At 39.5% G+C, this 21,044-nt stretch overlaps 1 protein-coding gene across 1 annotated transcript in view; it reads left to right on the forward strand.

Moving 5' to 3' along the window:
* PTCHD4 (patched domain containing 4) overlaps nt 1–21,044 on the forward strand; it is a 197,610-nt gene that overhangs the window by 48,550 nt on the left and 128,016 nt on the right. Inside the window, exon 3 of the mRNA XM_010863043.1 lies at nt 9,134–9,614. Coding sequence (XP_010861345.1) covers nt 9,134–9,614 — 481 coding nt within the window. The remainder of the gene's footprint in view (nt 1–9,133; nt 9,615–21,044) is intronic.

Here is a 21,044-nt window from a genome sequence, read left to right on the forward strand (position 1 = left end):
CTACCAGGCTCCTCAGCCATGGGATTTTCCAGGCAAGAGTACTGGAGTGGGGTGCCATTGCCTTCTCCGAAACTAGAGTCTTAGCCCCAAAGAAAGCCTATCACTTTCTTTCAATTTCCTATCAATTTCTTTCAAATTGAAAGCAGACTTTCAATCCTTCTCTGGAAGGGAGCTTTCTGCATTCCTCTAAAACTGGCGTGAATTACAGCCAGCTTCTTTTATGTAGACCAGTGTCAGCACTAAATCTCTTTGAATAGTGGATACTTGCCCTGAGTGGTCATTTCACTTTGTGAAAGACTAATGTAAAATGAAATTTAAATGAGTCATTTTAAAGGAAATGTAGGGGATAGGGTCACTAATGACTTAGAGAGAAATAAAAAAGTCATTGTTACATGCTTCACACTTAATGTAGATATTAACTCTACTTCCATATGTTACTTACACGTTTGTGCAATGATTTCATTTGAGTTGAGGAGAAATTAAATGTAATTATTTTACTATGTGATTAAGTGGGGAGGATACTCATGAAATAGAGATCTGAAGAAAACATGAATTTTACTATCTAAGAAATAAATGAATTCATCTGAGCTACTTAGAGATGATTTCCATCTAGGTAAAATGGGGCAAAGTCCTGATTTTTTACCATTTGAGAAAAATTCTCTCTGGAAATTCCTCAAAGAGGAGAAAAAACTACTTGGTTCAGATTTAAGAGAAGATAAAACGCTTCTTGTTTCTATGGAAATGAACATGGGTCATCTTGAGTTTCTCCTTTCTTCTTATTTATTTTTTTCCTTAGGGCAGATTTCTCTAGCCTGCTTTGTAGTGTCTGATAACTTTACCACAGATGAATCATTAAATACAGAGCTAGTGAAATCGTTAGAGATAATATAAGTCAAATCTTTTATTTTGGAGATGAATAGTTGGCATTCAGACAAGGCAAGCATTTTGTCCTCTGTCACCCTCCTATAGAGCACCAGACTTGGAATTCACAACCAGTCTGGAACCTGGACCCTGGACCCTGTATTCTTTCTATCACATCACAGACATTTACTGGGAAATGTGAAATAATGCTAGATGGCTAAATAAACAGCCCCACTCAAACATTTAATGGATGCCATGTTAGCAATTTCCAACATGTTCTGACCACTGCTGCTGCTGCTGCTGCTGCTAAGTCGCTTCAGTCATGTCCGACTCTGTGCGACCCCAGAGACGGCAGCCCACCAGGCTCCCCCGTCCCTGGGATTCTCCAGGCAAGAACACTGGAGTGGGTAGCCATTCCCTTTTCCAAGGGATCTTCTCAACCTAAGGATCGAACCCAGGTCTCCTGCATTGCAGGCAGATTCTTTACCAACTGAGCCACAAGGGAAGCTGTAGCTTACTGGAGTGGGTAGCCTATCCCTTCTCCAGCGGATCTTCCCGACCCAGGAATCGAACCGGAATCTCCTGCATTGCAGGCGGATTCTTTACCAACTGAGCTATGAGAGAAGCCCTTATAAATCTTATTTTAGCCAGTAATAAAGCTGACGTGCCCAGAGCTCAGGAGACTTCCACAGCTTGACGGTGATGACATTGGAGCTTTAAGTCCGACAGTGGCCTCTTGAATCTGTGTATCGAACTGCTGCTTTGTATTTCCTTTCATTCAGGTATATTCGCAGATCATTCAAACATATGTGCAGGTGTGTTAAGAACACGAGCGTTGGCGTTAAAAACAAGAATCAGATGACTGGCTCTGCCTCTTAGCTGGGTCACCCTACTTTTCTTCCTCTTGCTAGGTGCCTGTGTCCCGGGGGTGACCTGAGGCTACTCCAGAATAGCGCTTCCTCTGAGAGAGGCCGCAGAGTTACCTAGGAGAACGCACATAAAGTGCTTGCATCTGGAAACTGAGTCTGCCACCTGTGTTAAAAATTAATAAGCTAGAATGTTTTGTTAAACTTACTTTACATTCTCATTGGCTAAAGCTCTTGTTTTATTTCAACACCAAAACCTTACTTTTTTTAACCTTCTTTGAAAAAAAATTAAAAATTTACACCACTTAGTAATGTCAAGCTTAGCAAGGTCACATAAGAAGTTTAATTTATTCTTTATTAGGGCATTTTAACACTTTAAAGTCTTCCTTCTGAAAATGGCTTTAGAAAAAAACAGTCCAAGTACCTTGTGGGAACTTGCTTTGTCATTATTTGCTTGTTTCTACTAAACATAAGGCTCTAGAGAAGAAATTCAAGATAACTGAAGATTTTGTTTAATCCTACTTTGTGTGTGTAATCAGTATTGAGAATAAAACAGAGATATGTTAAGAAATAAATATAAGAAAAAATCTTATTTAAACAAACAACAAGAACAACAAAATGTATCATTCTTTTAGAAACGTCACTATATGGTACACTATCTGTACCATACATAGTCGTTTTTCTTTTCAGCAATTAAAGACTACTGACCATCTAAAAATTTCCAGTATCCTTTCAGTGTCTACTGTATTGAAAATCTATGAGATCAAAAGTACAATTGTTCTAGACAGGAGCTATGCTGCCAAATTATATTGTACAGAAAATATCTTAATATCAACCTAACACATATTCTGAGCAGATATGAAACTTAGTCCCCTATAATTTCAAAGCATCATTGAATAATTTGTTTCTCTGCACAACAGTTTAAAACATTAATATCTCTTTCCTCTTGTATTTCTTTGAGAATTTATTCTTTGATCTTGTCTCTAAAGAGTTTGATTTCATTTCCTGCTGCAGAGGTGTGGATTGGGTGGGAGTAATTTTAAAAGCTACAAAGTAGTAGCCATAAACAAAATAAGACCCGAAGAATGGAAGTTTTTTTTTTTTTTTTTTTTTCTGGCATTACTGCTCCTGGAGAGTTAATGTGATAATGTGATGAGCTTCCTGGCTGTGAGATAGCATCGTGACCTGTAATTCTATTGATTCACCTTGGAACTATTCACCTACCAGAGACATTTTTTTTTTCATGCTGCATCGAGAAACTGAAATACTGCAGGGAGTTCCTAACTGACCTCCTACGTTTAGAGTCACCCCAACTCCCTAAATCATTTCCCACAGTACAGTGAGAGAGCACTCCAGAAAGTAAATCATGTCATCCCCTGCTTAGAATTCACCGGTAGTTTCCTATTACAAGACAGTAAGTCCAACTCCTTTAATAAAGCTTTCACGGTCCTTACAGAAGAGGGCCTGCTTTCTTGTCTAGTCTCAAATCCCATCACTTACCTCGGTTCCTTAAACATCATTTGCTGTTCCATGACGTGCATGATCCATGATCCAGCCCCATGATGTACATAAATGCCTTTTCCAGGTACTCCCCAAGTCCCCTGTCTGTTCACTAGCTTATGGCACATGCTTGCTTGTTCAGTGAAAAATAGAAGAGGAAACATATTTTGGACTAAGGTCACACTAGATAAAAGAGATTGAAAAAAGGATAAAGTTTGTTTTCTTCTCTACCAACTTCTAATCTCTATATATACTATACCTCTCTACATCTGACTGCCTACTAATCTCAGACACTTATACTATCTTTTACTTTCCCTGTTCTTAGGGAAGCAGGCTTTAAAAAATAATTTGTGATTAGTTAAATACACTCAGCGTGAATCACTGAGTCAAATATTACAGAATGTTTATTATATAACCAGGCTTTGTTCTAGGCTCAGGGAGATTACCAGCGAACAGGATGGTGCCAGCTCTCAACAAGCACACATTCTAATGAAGGAAATGGAAGAGGAGCAACTAAATCATTAAATAAGATGATTTCAGGTAGAAATAGTAGGGAGAAAACAAAACATTTACATCCTATGGAAAAATCTGAATGAACTTTTGGGCCAAGCTAACAGGACTAAGTGCTGGGAAGAAGGGGTCTAGTTTAGATTACGTGGTTCAAAGGGTCCCTTTGAAGCTAAGCCCTCTGTGAGGAAGAAGCCTCGGCCATAGAACAGAAGCACGGGGCAGAGGGGTGAGTAGTGCACAGGCCATGAGGTGAAAATTAACTTGGTGTGTTTCAGAGTAGAAAGAAAGACCAGGATAGCTGGAGTGGAGTTCAGGAGAAGAGGCCTGAGGGCTTGGCCAGCAGCAAGCCATGCAGTGCCTAGCAGACCTAGCAAGGGGCTCTTATTTTATTCCTAGTGCAAGTGAAAGCCAGTAGAAGGTTTTAGGTGCATAAATGATGTGAGCTTATTTAGAACTGTCCAAACAGGCTCTGGCTTCCATGTGAAGTATACTTTGAGAGAGAGCAGAAGTGGACCCAAGGATACGGGTTAAAGACCTAAATAAAGAATCTGCCTGCAATTCAGGAGACCCAGGTTCTATTTTTGGGTCAGAAAGATCCCCTGGAGAAGGACATGGCAACCCACCCCAGTATTCTAGCCTGGAAATTTCCATGGACAGAGGAGCCTGGCAAGCTACTGTCTATGGGGTCGCAAAGAGTCAGACACGACTGAGCGACTAATGCTCACTACTTTCACTTTCACTTAATGATATTGGTTCAATTCATGATAGAGCTGAAAAACTTCTTCAGTATTATGTAAACATTTTTACTTATATCACTCTTTTTATAGAAGAGAAAACTGAAACTTAGAAGGGGAAATGAACCAGCTAAGGATTTCTTATCCAGTTATTAGGAGATGCACACTACAGCCCAGGTCCGTGAATCCAACCTAACTGCTTACAAACTCAGGGAAGTTCTGCCCAGAGGATAATTATTGTATTCATTCTTTGTTTCTCCTACATAGAAGCACTCATGTGTTGGGAAATGAATTGACTCTTCTACCACAGAAGAGTAGAATTATCTCTTACAAATAATGTGCAGAAGTGTATTTCTGGACTGTATTGAGTAGATTTGATTGGGCCAATGGTTTGTACAAGATGTTCAGTCAATAGAGCTTTCGATTCAAGGATGTGCAAAGACTGTTTATTTTATCCTAGTGTGTGAAGTAGAGCCGGTTAAAAGAAATGCATTCAATTTGTTACATTCATTTACATATAATAAGATGAAAGCATATCTTTTATGAAGTCATTTTTGTAAAAAATGGATATTAGACAATTTTAAAAGAAGCAGTGAACAGCTAGCCAAACCCAGTATAGACCAGCTATTTAAAAATCTGTATTTTGCCTTCTTCAAAATTTCGACTTTTGCCCAGACACATTATCAGCACCCTCTTTGATCCAGAATAATCTCCAAACGAGGCCTGAGGGAGACATAAATCTTTGTTCTGCTGCTAACAATCCCTCAGAAATCTTTTTGATGACAGAAATGAGTAAAGACAGAACTGCACTTTCTTAAGTGAATAAATAAAGCCTTTAAAATACTTTTTTTTTTCAAATAATTTGAAGCACAAGTCAACATCGCAGATGGGATTTCAAAGAAGTGGAGACAAGGGCGGAGCTAAAACATATACCAAGCTTAAAGCGAAAATAAGCCCAAAAGAGGAGCAAATTGACCTGTACTAAAAGAACAAAAGCCATCCTTGAAAACCTGTCAGTGCCAGGGCAGAATTTCCCACCTTTCTGCCTGCAGCTCACTGGGGGACTCCAGAGATTTTACTAAAGACAGAGCATTGGGAACCTACAGCCAGAATTTCAGTTTGGCTTTTTACACAAAAAAAGATGGGGAAATTGCAGAGATGCCATAGAGAGTGGGAAATAATGCCAAATGAAGGGGAAATATTCTCACAACTCTTATTTAGAAATATATTGTTCATTTAGAGTTCAGTTCAGTTTAGTCGCTCAGTCGTGTCTGACTCTTTACGACCCCATGAATTGCAGCACGAATTTAGAGTTGCTGCTGCTGCTGCTAAGTCGCTTCAGTCATGTCCGACTCTGTGCAACCCCAGAGACGGCAGCCCACCAGGCTCCCCTGTCCCTGGGGTTCTCCAGGCAAGAACACTGGAGTGGGTTGCCATTTCCTTCTCCAATGCATGAAAGTGAGAAGTGAGAGTGAAATTGCTCAGTCGTGTCCGACTTTTAGCGACCCCATGGACCACAGTCTACCAGGCTCCTCCATCCATGGGTTTTTCCTGGCAAGAGTACTGGAGTGGGGTGCCATTGCCTTCTCTGCATTTAGAGTTAGGTTTAGTTAAATAGAAAATTTTAAATAAATTAAAATAGAAAAAAAATAGAAAAATAGAAAAATTAATAGAAAAATTGTTTTTTATTAATTTTTATTGGAGTGTAGTTGCTTTACAATGTTGTGTTAGTTTCTACTGTACAGCAAAATGAATCAGCCGTAAATATACATATACATCTATCCACTTCATTTTGAACTTCCTTCCCATTCAGGTGACTGCTGTTCTTTAAGTAAAGTTCCCTGTGCTATACAGTGTTCTTTCACTAGTTATCTATTTTATATATACTATCAATAGTGTATATATGTCAACCCAAATCTCTCAATTCCTTCTATACCCATCCCCCTTGGTATCCATATATTAGGGTGAAGTAAGTCAGACTAAGAAAAACAAATATTGTATATTAGTATATATATGTGGAATCTAGAAAAATGGTATAGGTGATCTTATTTGCAAAGCAGAAATAGAGACAGACATAGACTGTTTTTATTTAACATGTTGGGAGGAAATGGGTATATGGAGTGACTATTAAATTTTTCTTGTAATTCTTGATGATCCTTACTAATAAAATTTGTTACTGTTGTTTTGTCTCAGTTGTGTCCAACTCTTTGCAACCCCATGGACTGCAGCACACCAGGCTTCCCCATCCTTCACTGTCTCCTGGAGTTTGCCCAAATTCATGTCCATGGAGTCCATGATGTCATCCAACCATCTCATCTTCTGTTGCTGTCTTCTCCTCCTGCCCTCAGTCTTTCCCATCATCAGGGTCTTTTCCAATGAATTGGCTCTTCGTATCACATGGCCAAAATATTGGAACTTCAGCATCAGTCCTTCTAATGAATATTCAGGGTTGATTTCCTTTAGAATTGATTGATTTGATCTCTTTGCAGTCCAAGGGAATCTCAAGAGTCTTATCCAGGACCACAGTTCAAAGGTATCAGTTCTCTGGCATTCAGCCTTCTTTATGGTCCAACTCTCACATCATTATATGGCTACTGGAAAAACCATAGCTTTGACTGTTGGCAAAGTGATGTCTCTGCTTTTTAATATGCTGTCTAGGTTTGTCATGGCTTTTCTTCCAAGGAGCAAGTGTCTTTTAATTTCGTGGCTACAGCCACCATCCACAGTAATTTTGGAGCCCACTTAAATAAAGTCTGTCACTGTTTCCATTGTTTCTCCATCTATTTCCCTTGAAGTGATGGGACCGAATGCCATGATCTTAGTTTTTTGAATGTTGAGTTTTAAGCTAATTTTTTCACTCTCCTCTTTCACCTTCATCAAGAGGCTCTTTAGTTCCTCTTCACTTTCTGCTATTAGGGTGGTGTCATCTGCATATCTGAGGTTATTGATAATTCTCTCAGCAATCTTGATTCCATCCAGCCCGGCATTTTGCATGATGTACTCTGCATATAAGATAAATAAGCAGGGTGACAATATACAGGCTTGATGTGCTTTTTCCCAGTTTTGAACCAGTCCATTGTTCCATGTCAGGTTCTAACTGTTGCTTCTTGACCTGCATAATATTTGTACTTTCTGTAAATTTCTCAAGATTTTTGTGTTTCAACACATTCTCAAGTTCTAGGGCGGCTTTGGTATAAAAACAAATACTTCAGATATAAGTATCTAATCTAGCAAGTCCACAATAACGTCCCTTGAGTACACAGCACCCTGTGAAAATAGTAGTGGTAACCAGAGTTGGATTTGTGGCCCTTATCTACTACCTTTCTGTTTCCTGTTCTGACTCTCCACCTTTATATCTTCACAAGATAAATGTCTTGCCTGATGTAGCAAGTGCACAATCTATTCACGACATAAATTCACCTTTGTACCTGTCTCCTCCAGGACCTGATGTACATTTTCAGAACCAGAATCCATCCTGCAACCTGCCACTGGGTTCGATATTCCATCTAACAACCACAGCCATTAAAGTACATGACAGTTGTGGCAAAATTAATTAAGATTTGATGATGGCTGTCTGGGATTTCTTTCTGAATGTACAGCACACTGGTTGAGAATTAACTGCTGTGAATCTGGTTAAGCAACTCAGTGTCCACCTTTTGAATATCCTGGTGGGCTTCCCTTGTGTCTCAGCTAGTAAAGAATCTACCTGCAATGTGGGAGACCTGGGTTTAATCCTTGGGTTGGGAAGATGCCCTGGAGGAAGGAAAGGCTACTCACTCCAGTATTCTGGCCTAAAGAATTCCATGGACTGTATAGGTCGGACACAACTGAGTGACTTTCACTTCACTCTTTTGATTTTGTCCACTCTACTTCATGTGAAATCCTGAAATTGAAATGACTTTTGACAACCCCACCTGAAGTCTTATCCATCTCATTTGGAAGGTCTGTCCACTGTGTTTTCTGGTCAACCTACAACTGGTGGATTAGGTTTTAATGAGTGAACAAGTGCTCACATTATATTTAGTAAACATTTCAATACTATTAAATTATTTGTTAAAAAGCAGTATTTTCTTCTACTTGTTCTGCAATACACAGCTGTACTCCCAAAATATAAACAAGGAGGGATGTTTGTAATGCTTGGGTGTGTTAGTGTATGTGTGTTGTTAATGTAGGTGTGTGTATTAATGTAGGTGTGTGTGTTAGCCTTAGAAAGTTTAGCATATATTTTAAAAATACATTATTATTGTAATTTTTTAAAGATTGTTAACTTCGTGCCATGCTTCACTTTTGGCCAAAACTGAATACTTAAACTTGATCATGCATAAAGGAGTTACTATTGATTAGTCCAAAAGGAAATGGTAAGAATGAGGTTATGGATGAGATCAACATAATCTGTATGTACATTTTCCTATGCATGCAGCAAGTCTTGTATAACTTCATGATACTCTTTGCATCCTTTCTAATCCCAGTCATCTTGCATGGTATCTCATGGAGCTCCAAAAGGTTGAATATAAACTCATCACATGCTACTCCACCCACATCAGTTCCTCAACTGCTAGAGCCTACTTCTGCCTTTTGTGCCCCTTCACTTAGAGTAAGAATCTGTTCTCTGGAATTTGCATCCCCCTAGTAACTTCAGTCTCCCCTTTTTCTGTTTTCAAGGATGGGAGGAACAGTTTTATTGGACACCAGCTGGGCGGGGTAGTGGAAGTGCCAAACAGCAAGGACCAGCGGGTCAAGTCAGCCAGAGCCATTCAAATCACCTACTACCTCCAGACCTATGGCTCTGCCACTCAAGACCTCATAGGGGAGAAGTGGGAAAATGAGTTCTGTAAACTTATGCGGAAGCTCCAGGAGGAGCACCAGGACCTCCAGCTCTACTCATTAGCATCCTTTAGCCTCTGGAGAGACTTTCATAAGTCCAGCATCCTGGCCAGGAGCAAGGTCTTAGTGAGCCTCATGCTGATCCTGACCACAGCCACCCTCTCCAGCTCCATGAAGGACTGTTTGCGTGGCAAGCCCTTCCTGGGCCTCCTGGGGGTGCTCACCGTGTGCATCTCCATCATTACTGCAGCTGGAATCTTCTTCATCACCGACGGAAAGTATAATTCCACCCTGCTGGGAATCCCGTTCTTCGCCATGGGTAACTATCCATCCTTGCAGTAATTGGCTTCTTACCGGTGTGGGGCAAGGCAGAACATTTCTTGAATTCTCAGGTGGAAATCTGTTTTAATTTTGCATCGGTGTATCTGTGTGATGATGTGAAATTTTACTCAGGGTGGTGTCTGTTTTCCCTTAGTCCTTTTTCAGTCATCTGTAGGCTGACCAAGCCATCTTCCCATTTATACCAGGGACTTTAATGCTGTTCAGTGTTTGTTTTTTTTAAGTACACACTACTGGAATTCTCTACTCAACTCCTCAAAGATCATAGGATGAAGATCATGGGGTACAAATTTAAAGAGATCCAAAATCTGCTTCACAAAAAACTTTATGGTTCATACTTGTCTTGAATCCTCAGATTAATGGTGGTCAAGAGTGGATATCATGGGATGAAAATTCTGAGAGCCGCTGAAAAGTTCTAATCTCAAAGAACTTCTTCATGAAGTTTTGTCTATTAATTCATTTCAAATCTTTTGCAAAAATATACTCCATTTGCCCACCTCTACTTAAAATTTTCCTGCAACCACTTAAAGATGTGTGTGTTATGCAAAGTCGCTTCAGCTGTGTCTGACCCTTTATGATGCTATGGCCTGTAGCCTGCCAGGAGTCTGGGATTGCCCATGGGATTCTCCAGGCCAGAATACTGGAGTGTGTTGACATGCCCTCCTCTAGGGGATCTTCCCAATCCAGGGATCAAACCCATGTCTCTTAAGTCTCCTGCTTTGGCAGGCAGATTATTTACCACTAGCACCATTTGGGAAGCCCACTTGGTGGGAAGTCCTCTAATTTTTTGATATCTCGGTGAAAACAATTCATGAGTATCTTCAGTCAAGTTTATTCCTTCTTATGTGTTTTCCCCAGACAACATTAACAGTGTAGAAAGTGGAATGTGTGTGTGTGTGTGTTTCTTGCAGAGAATATCAAGTCTGGGAAGAAAAGTGAGTGACGTTTCATCAACAAGATTGATGGAGCTTATCAGAATAGAGATGATAATGGTGATATTGTGGTACTGCTGAAGAGTTCTGTCCCTTGTGATACAATTCCCTACATAAAGCAAAGGATAAGCTGTGAAAATGGTCTCTAGTTGGTGAACTGATATTCACAGGAGAGTTTTCAGCTATAAAATAATTGCTTTGCACTCCCTTGCTTAATATCAGCCATAAATTATAGTTTCACTATTAAGTAACAAAGATATAGGCATGTGGTTAAAGTCTTCAAGGTGATCTGGACTCTTTTCATGTTGACTGAAGCAAACATTTTTGAAAACAGCCCTGCAAAGTGGATTTATCTAGAAACACATCTTCACTGTGGCCGTGTTAGCTCATCCCCTTCTCAGTTTCCTCTTATATAAGAAAAGGATAAAAAAAAAAAAGAAAGAAAAGGATAAACAAAAAGTCAGTACCAATTTGACCACCATGGTACAATAGAATTCCTACTTAAAACTAAATAATAATAACAATGATAATTATAATAATAATAAAGCTTTGATTATCAGTTTAAAAATGAGGCTAATGATTGAATAAAGTAATGAGGATAAAAAATAAGTCAAAGAATTGTTTTCTGAACATAATAGAATATCCTAAAGGTATTAGTACAGAGTAGACACTCAGTAAGATTTATTGTGTTAGTTCTTAACCAGGGGTGTTAAGTGCAGTGTATTCAATGATGAATAGGAAACAGTCCCTGGCTTCAAGAAATTGAAAGTCTTTCTTGCATTCTGTGTATCATTTTTAAATGCATGTTCATCTTGTTAACAAAAAGAATTTTTCTATTTCCTGAAGGAATATATGAAATTTTTTTCCACTAGTGACAAGGAAAGGTCTAGATTAGAACCATTTATACTTGTTATGTTTGGGAGCTCAGTGTTTTAACTAAATACAAGATTCTTATAAATCATGCAGCATGATTCACCGATGAAACATGGATCATTCAAGATGGACAAATTAGACACCTTAGAGCTGAGAAGGCTTTTTCTAAAACTGGTAGCAATATAATTAGGTAGTGGAAAGACTTATTAGGAAAATTCTATAAAGTATGCAATTACATAGTTTATACAAATATAGAGAAAAATTGTCTTTGGTGGTGCTGAGTTGTATCCTCCGCTCAGATACAAAATCAGAGTGACGTTTTCATTCCTTAAAGAAAGACTAAAGAACACTGAAAGCCACAGTGAGGAAAATGTTCAAAACCTAAAACCCACACCTTTCATATTTTCTTCTCTCTCAGTCATCTTTATAACCACAAATCAGTCCTGGACTGGATTTGTACAGACTCCAGAAGCCCAGTGAATGGTTACTCTTCAGTATTTCTACAGTTCAAGTTCTTAAAATATTCTTAAAGGAAATTTTCTGCTATCTTCTGAAAACATGGCACCAATAGACCTGTAAACATATACTCATCATTGAAGATATTTACTCCATCAAGGGAGTGTTGGTTTTGTTGTGCTTTGTTTTGCTTGTAAAATGATTCTAATATTAATAGTAAAGATACCAAGATGGAGATCTAGTGAAATGAAAAGGACATGCCACAGAGCTCAGACATCTGGCTTTCCATCCCAGCTTTTTCCACTAACTTTGTATGTTTTGTTAGGCAAGTTATGTATAGTCCCTTTGTCCCAGTTCTTCATCTATGAAATGAAGGATTTGGACTCTTCAGTCATAAATGTTGAAGATCTTATAATATTATTCATTTCATTTCTCAATTGAAGTTAGAATTTTGTCATTCTTTTGCAAAAACCTTGAAGGTATGTATTATCCCCAGACTTCTTATCTCCATTCTGCTTTGTTGACATGCATGTGTGTGTGTGTGTGAAAGAGAGAGAGAGAGATGGACGGGGAACTTTAGAATAGAAAAATCACAGCCTCGCATGCAGAGCCTCAGATCCACAAAGCACATCTCGGTGACCGTGGTGAGATGTATGTAATGTCAAGCATCCATAAGCTGAGTCTGGCAGATATATACCTCCTGGTGGTACACATAGCATTGTTTAAAAGTAGTCCTTTGATGAATTAGTTGACATGGTGTCAAAACTGCACAGTGCAATGTCAGTTGAATATAAGGGAAAGAGGCCCAACTCTTTTTATAAGCCTCTATTTCTGTGTTCCTTCATGGATTTCTTTAAGGTAGTGAATATTCTCTCCTTTATGCTCCAGGATTCAAGCCATTCATCCTCATTAGAACTTATCCCTAAAGCTGAGTATGTCACTGAGGTGTTCTACTCTTCAACCATTTTATTTTTGACTGCCTGTCTTCCTTTTATACTTCATCTTCTTGTCCTTTTTCCTGACTATCCATCCACTTAATGTCCCCAGTGTCATTTCAGAAGTGTGTGTACAATACTTCTGAATCCTGTATTTTTTAAGCCTGTACCAATTTTCATATTTTGCCCTGGTGTCCGTATTAGTAGGGCTTCCCAGGTGGTGCTAGTGATAAAGAACCTGCCTGCCAATGCAGGAGACATAAGAGATGCAGGTTTCATCCCTGGGTGGGGAAGATCCCCTTGAGGAAGGCATGGCAGCCCACTCCAGTATTCTTGCCTGGAGAATCCCATGGGCAGTAGAGCCTGGGGGGCTACAGTCCATTGGGCTGTAAAGAGTCAGACTCAACCGAAGCGGCTTAGCACACACGTATGCCCTGTAAGTACAGGTATGTTTGTCAAGTTGTACATTTAAGATATAGGCTTAGAAAGAAGTTAAAAATAGGCATGTGTATTCTTTCTAGAAAAGATTTCAGAGAGAGAAATCCAGAATTAATTTCTTTAAAAATGCCTAAAATGACCCCTTTTGGCTCCAGCCTAATGTCCTTTCTCTGCACAAGCATAAACCAATGAGAATGCCACTAATTTAATTTATAACTCATTGTCAGCTTTTTTTTCACCTCATTTGCTTTATGTGGATGGGTTTCCTCTTTCTGGAAGGAGAAATATGGGCTAATATCACACACAGACGCCAAGCTGGCTCCTGCTGTATCTCTTGCTGATCTTCTGTGGATCGCTGCCAGGGACATTAAGAGCCTTGGTTCACTATTATTTTTGCTGTCCATCCTGAGTTTGTTTTATATGCCAGGAGTCTTAACTTTAGTCAGTTTGATTCTACTGGACATGTGCAGATGACTTGTGATCTTTTTTTTCAGGTGAACCCAGGGTTTTCAGATAAAAGACTCTCTCATTCATTATCCAAAACTGAGCTCCATATTCATTTAGCTATTAATTTATTCAAATATTTGTTGAGCACCTATCATGTCCTAGAGTAAAAGATATTGAACAGATCTGATCAAGTTGTCACCCAAATGGATCCTACATTCTAGGGCTGCTAAGGAAAGATGTGGGGCAATAAACAAATAAATATATACTGCTATATTATTGATAAGTAACATAAAGTATGGTCATAAAACAGGATAAGGGATAAAGAGCATAGGTGGGCAGAGAAAAGCCTTTTTAAACAAGTGAAATTGAAACAGAAAGCTAAATAAAATGAAGTAGGAGCCATATACTGAGAAAAGAATGTCTCTAACAAAGAAAACTATCCATGCAAAGGCTTTGAAATAGACCTTCCTTGGTGAAGTTAAGGAAAAGCATGAAAGGGCGTGTGGCTGGAGCAGAGTGGGTACCTGTCTGAGTTTTATGCCAGGTAGCATAGAGCTATGTCATATAGGGCACTGAGAACTTAATACTTAAGATGCTAAGCTATCTGAAGCATTTTGAGATGAGAGTGTGATCTGACTTACACTTTATGGAAATGAGTCTCAGTGGAGCAAGAATGGTTATGGGTTATACCTCATACATAGGTAAGAGGTTATTGCAAAGTCTTCATGGGCTATAATGGTGGCTTGAAATAGCCTGGGAGCAGTGACAGTGGTAAAAAGGGATTAGACTCAGGATAGAAACTGGCAAATAGAATTGACAGGACTTGCTGAAGGACTGGATATGGTATGTAAGAGAAAGAGGAGTCACAGATGACCCCAAGCTTTAAGGACTGAATGACTAAGTGAAAGCGGCTGTCATTTCCTGTCATTGGGGGATCGTGGGAGGAATACATTGTGGGGGACAATACAAGAGTTTAGCTTTCTATCTGCTAAGTTAGATGCCTATTAAGTATCCAAGTAGGAAAATGTGGAGTTGCCTATATAAGACAATATACAGATCAGGTTCAGAAGTAAAATCTATTCAGCTGGAGCTGAAAATAAAAATTTTGGATTCATCATGAAATAGCTAATAACAAAAGCCGTTGAATCTGATAAGATCAACTGGAAGGATAAATATTAATGAAAAATAAAAGAAGTCCAAGAATCAAGCCCGGGAGTCTTCCAATGCTTGCAGATTGGACAAATGAAGATGATTCAGAAAAGAACACTAAAAAGGATCAGACTTTTTAGTGAGGATCAGATCAAGTGAGATACAAAGAGAATCAAGAGAGAATAGACTCCCAGCGGCCAAGTCAAGAAGATGTTTCATGAAGGAGCAGGAGATCAACTGTTCCAATAACTGTTATGAAATTGTGTCTAGTGAGAACCAGTCATTTGATTTAGGAACTTAAAGGTCATTGGTGACTTCGACAAGAGTTGCTTTAGAGGAGAGCTCAGTGTAATTTAAAGAGATTGAGCAGAGCTGGGAAGAAAGAAAGTGAAGACAGTGAGTAAAGCTAATTCTTCCAAGGGATTTTTCCCTAAAGGGAAATAATGATTGTGTGCTGTTGACCTGCAGTAGAAACAGCTTTATAGTAAAGCAGAGAGAAGAAGAGATTGCAGAAGCAATGTCATTGAGCAGAAGAGAAAGGATGAGATTCAGAGCACAACTAGAGTTGTTGACTTTATATAAGAGCCTAGACTGTAGGCTCATCTGTAGTTAACTTAACTGTAGTTAGCTTAACTGTAGACGGCTCATCTACAGTTAAGAAAAGGGAAGGTAAAATATATGGACAGATCCAGACAGGTTGGTACATGCGGGGGTGGAAATTCTCTTCTGTGGCTTCAACTTTGTCAGTAAAAGAGGAAGCAAGTCATCAGCTGAGAATAAATTTGGGGAAGGAGGCGTTAATGTGAGGAAAGTAAAGGCATTTTGAAGTGTCACCTCAGAAAACTGGAGAATGAATTAAAGAAGAAAATTTAGGGGAACAAGCTAGGAAGCACAAGGGCCCCCTTGAAATTACTGTGCATGAATTAAAAAAAAGAAATCAGAGAGGTTGCTGAGTCGGTACCCTCCTCCAACCATATATAGCTGCTTTTGAGAGGAGTTGAGTAGGCATTGAGTTGAATTTAGTAGGATAGAAACTCCCAGGAAAAAAAAAAAAAAAACAGAGAGTTTATAGTGTATGCAAAAGAATGACTATAATGACAGATCGTGAAAATTGTAATAGTTAGGTCAGCTAGACCATGTTGCAATAACAAAAAATGTGTTGAATCCACTTAGCTTGACAGAACAAAGATCAATTTCTTGCTCATATCACAGTTTGGTGGGGGTCAAGAAGCTCTCTTTGGGAACTCTATTCCAACAGAGATTCAAGGAAGTCAACATCTTCACTTCTCAGAGTTTGTGCTCCAGCACAAGAGAGAATACACAAGAGAGAATAATTAGAGAAATCACACCTATTTAGAACTACCATGTCACTGAAGTGATTTGATTACTTCTCATCACATTCTGTTGGTCCAGAACTAGTCATATGGCCATGAGCTGACTGAGAGGGAGGAGAGAAAATGTAGGAGAGCAAATAGATTATTTTATGAGCATCAAATGTCTCTTCCACATAAACCAAGCCAAACAATAAAGGTAATGAGGATTTACTCTGCCTCAGCATCATGGCAAAACACTAGTAGCATGAAATTAGTATGATTCTTTGTGGGGTCAGAGAACTACCTTAGGCTGGAGTCTGTTCTGGTTATCTATTGCTATATAGTAAACACCACAAAGGGACTTCCCAGGTGACACTAGAGGTAAAGAACCTGCCTGCCAATGAGGAGACATAAGAGACAGGTTTGATCCCTGGGTTGGGAAGATCCCCTGGAGGAGGGCATGGCTACCCACCCCAGTATTCTTGCCTGGAGAATCCCCATGGACAGAGGAGCCTGGCAGGCTATAGCCCATAGGGTCACAATGAGTCCAGACATGACTGAAGCAACTTAGCATGAACACATGTGAACACCATAAAACTGGGCAGTGTAAAACAACAACCATTATATTACGCTCATGGAGTCAGTGGGTCAGTAATTTGGAAACGGCTCAATGAGGTGAGCTCCTCCCACCTCTAAAATGTCTAGAGCCTTAGCTGAAAGTAATTTGATTATTTGAGATTTGGAATAGCTGAGGCTAGAACAACAGTTTTCAATACAGCTTCTTTGCTCACAGGGCTGGTAACAAGTCTGGGAATTCTGAAGGAGAATCTCAGTTGGGATTGTTGAACATAGCATCCAAATGTGACCTCTCCAGCAGGGTGTTCCCAGGGTAGTCAGACTTCTTATATGGTAGTTCAGGGCTCCAAGTAAAAGTATTGCACGAGACTGAGACAAAAGTCCTAGGGCTGGCCTAGACATAGGAGTCACATAGCATCATACCAGTCCTATTCTACTGCCTGAGTATTAGTCCAGATCCCAGAGGAGGGCACTGGAACTCCACTCATTGAGACAGTGGCAGAGAATTGAGAGAGTGGCAAAGCTACATTGCAGAAGAGAGTGTGGCATGGGAGCTACAGATGTGGCCATCTTTGGAAAATGCAGTCGCCGCACAGTCATGATGTGAGTGAGAGAGAGGTGGATTCTAGAGCTGCTTGCTACAAAGGTTTTGAGATGAGATGATTACTTAATGAAAATGGCTATGATTTGATCATTTGGGATTGGAAGACAAATGTTAGATTAAAGACATTAGATATTCAAAGGTCCAAACTTAACAGACTTGGGTATTCTGGGATCTCCAAGGCTCAACAAATCCAGCATCTGCTACCCCTCTGACCTCAGGTCTAGCCTGTCTCTCTCTCCTCTACCCGTGGAAGGCTCTTCCTTAGATTTTTCCTTACCTCCTGCAGGTCTTTATACAAATGTCACTTTCTAGTGGGAACTTTCCTGGCCGTGCTATTCAAAACCACAAGTGCCTCAACAGTGCTTCCTATCTCCCCTTCTGCTTCAATTTTCTCCTTAAAGTTCATCATTATCTAACATACAGTATATTTTATATTTTAACTTGTTCTCCCTGCAATAGAATGTAAGCTCCCAAAGGATGTAAATTTCCATTTGTTCCCTTCACTCCTGTTTTCCAAATACTTCAAATAGTGCTGGTCTTGGGTAGGCCCTCAGTAAATATATGGGGAATTAATGAATGGATGATCTCTTAGCATTTCTCAAATGGGTTATGATCTATTGCGAGCATGCTCAGTCGCTCAGTCCTGTTGGACTCTTTGTGACTCCATGGACTGTAGCCCATTAGGCTGTCTGCACATGGAATTTTCTAGGCAAGAGTACTTTCGTGGGCTGCCATTTCCTCCTCCAGGGGCTCTTCCCAACCCAGGGATTGAACCCCCATCTCCTGCACCTCTTGCACTGGCAGGCAGATTGTTTACCACTGTGCCACCTGAGAAGTCCTGATCTATTAGAGTCATTAAACTAATATAACATATCATGATCCACATTTATATTTAACTTATGAGAAAAAAGAGAGTAGAAAGGTATGGGAAAGATCAAAAGATGGTGCACATAATAGTGTATTATTGCATCATATTTCTGCTATAGTTTAATATACCTATGTATACTAGATATTATATAAAATGTATTCCCTAATTTGGGTCACAGTCAAAATTTTTGGAGAAAACACTGTCTAAATACTTCTTTGGACTAATGTCTTAAGCCTACATGGTGATAGGTAAGGATTTATTAATGAGGAGGCAATTGGGAAAACTCATCAAAAGTACAGGTAGCTGTTCTTGATTCTTCTGGAGATAGGATCTGAATGTGGGAAGCAGAAGGTATTTCCAGGGACATAATGCGTTACTTCTTGGGCACTTTTATTTTCCTCAATTTGAACCAGTACAATGTTTAATACATAATGAGCACTCTAAGGTTTGATGGTTGGCTAAAGTTTTTTTTAACAATTGTATTATGGTTTTTGAAGTGTTTCTCAATAAGCTGGTTTTGCCCCAGGACCTAATTTACTCAGGGTCATTAAACTCATCAAAGGCCTTCCCACAATAACCGCATTGCTAGAAGCTCTCTCATTGGAGCTCCTTTTTAGCCATGTCTGTTGCAGCCATCCTGCTCTTGGTGATAAATAATCATCCCTTTTGGGAAAAGGTTGGCCAATGATGTGAAACTGTTTCTATTTTTAGAAGCTTGGAGTCAAAAGACCTGGGGTCCAGTCAAGTGTCTCTCAGTTCAGGTGACTCCTTCTGGGGCCATGTTTTCTCTTTCATGAGATGAGGGAGTTGGACCCATTGGTGCTTGACGTCTTTTCCACCTTTACTCTTTAATCAATGAATCATTCATTTGACATTTAGGCTATATGTATTCTCATCTAGATTTTTGGCTTGGTGGGGGTTGAAAGTGGATCTCTTTGGCATCTTTTCAAGTGTCCACTCAAAGTGCCCATAGATGCCTTTTACAAATGCTCACTTATTGGTGGCTTTTGCAAGAGAAACCTTAACTTTGGTGGTTTATCTTAATGTCCCTATTTTTTTTTTGTTGTTATTTCCTTAGTTTTCATTTCTTTATATTGATCTCTGTTCTTTCTGTAGCTGTAAATGGACCTCCTGGGACAAAAGTTTTTAATAAGTTAAGATGTTATCCAAATACCTGGTATTTGTAGATATTTTGAAGGAGGTGGGAAGGGAACAGATCTTGGCATAACAAGTAGAAAGCTGGATTTTATGCCAAGCATTTGAGATAGCATTGAATATGTACTTTGTATTGTATAGCACTGTCCAACATTGCTAATAATTACATCCCGACTCCTTAAGATTCTTATGTTCTTTGGAATCCGCCTCCATCTATTGCACTTTTTACTGCTAATGAGCTTCTTCCAGTGGTAGCTGGAGTTTAGGGATGAGGAAGAATACTGTTATGTAACAATTTTACCCATAGTAAAGAGAATATGGTCCCATTTTGGTGATTGTGTTTATCTCAAGGGTAGCTGACATGCTAGTTTAGTTTTTTTAAATGGAAAAATTTGTAAATAAGCCTCATGCTTTCTAATATGTTGTGCCCTTATCTTTTTACTTCTTAAGTCAGATAATGAATCAGGCTTCAATATTTAAGCAGACAGGAAAAGGAAAGAGCATCAGTTTATCCAGGATATGGTAGAACTCTTCCTCTGTCAACTCATACCACTTCTCTAGTCAGGACATCTAAGCCTTTCTCAAATACACATCTATCACAAGCAACTTTAACTATCCTCATTGATTGGAGTTGACTGTCATATCAGAATGTTCAAAGAAAAAATATTTTCCTGATGCAGGAGAGCTGCAGTTGCCAATGAGATTGGGATTTTCTGCAGTGCTGCCTCAAGGTAAACACTGCAATTCAAACCCTTGAAACATGAAGGGTGAAAATGAGCTAAGCCCATGCCATTGCTTTTCTGAGGAAAAACAAAGTCTCATCCAGATAAAAATCATTTACAAACTGGAGGCTTGCTTCCGAGATTCAGTTCATTTTCACATCAGCACTTTTCATACTCCAATATTGAACAGAAAGGAAAATTAGTGGAGAAAAATGAGATAAATCTTGCATTGATGTGAAGATCCTAGAGGCCAGCCTTAGGTTTCTGAGAATTGAGGAATCCTAGTACACTGATTTTCATTTGTCTTTCTGGAACATAGTGATTTATGTATGCATCAAGTATCTGTGCATCATCGTGGTTGGTTTCCTCTGTAATGAGAGAGTGATGCCTTCATCCAGATCAAGACAAAAAAACTATCATTCAAGCCTTGGATTATGGATATCACTATGTGCCCTTCAATTCAGTTCAGTCACTCAGTCGTGTCCGACTCTTTGCCACCCCATGAATTGCAGCACACCAGGCCTCCCTGTCCATCCCCAACTCCCGGAGATTACTCAGACTCATGTCCATCAAGTCGGTGATGCCATCCAGCCATCTCATCCTCTGTCGTCTCCTTCTCCTCCTGCCCCCAATCCCTCCCAGCATCAGAGTCTTTTCCAGTGAGTCAACTCTTCACATGAGGTGGCCAAAGTATTGGAGTTTCAGCTTTAGCATCAGTCCTTCCAATGAACACCCAGGACTGACCTCCTTTAGAATGGACTGGTTGAATCTCTTTGCAGTCCAAGGGACTCTCAAGAGTCTTCTCCAACACCACAGTTCAAAAGCATCAATTTTTTGGCGCTCAGCTTTCTTCCTACAAGTCATTTCTTCAATAAATAACTATTGGTTAGTTTTGTAACTAAGAAGTGCTCAATAGTTATTTATTGAAGAAATGACTTGTAA

Source organism: Bison bison, unplaced genomic scaffold, assembly GCF_000754665.1.
Source record: "Bison bison bison isolate TAMUID 2011002044 unplaced genomic scaffold, Bison_UMD1.0 scf7180017864487, whole genome shotgun sequence".
Taxonomy (NCBI): domain Eukaryota; kingdom Metazoa; phylum Chordata; class Mammalia; order Artiodactyla; family Bovidae; genus Bison; species Bison bison.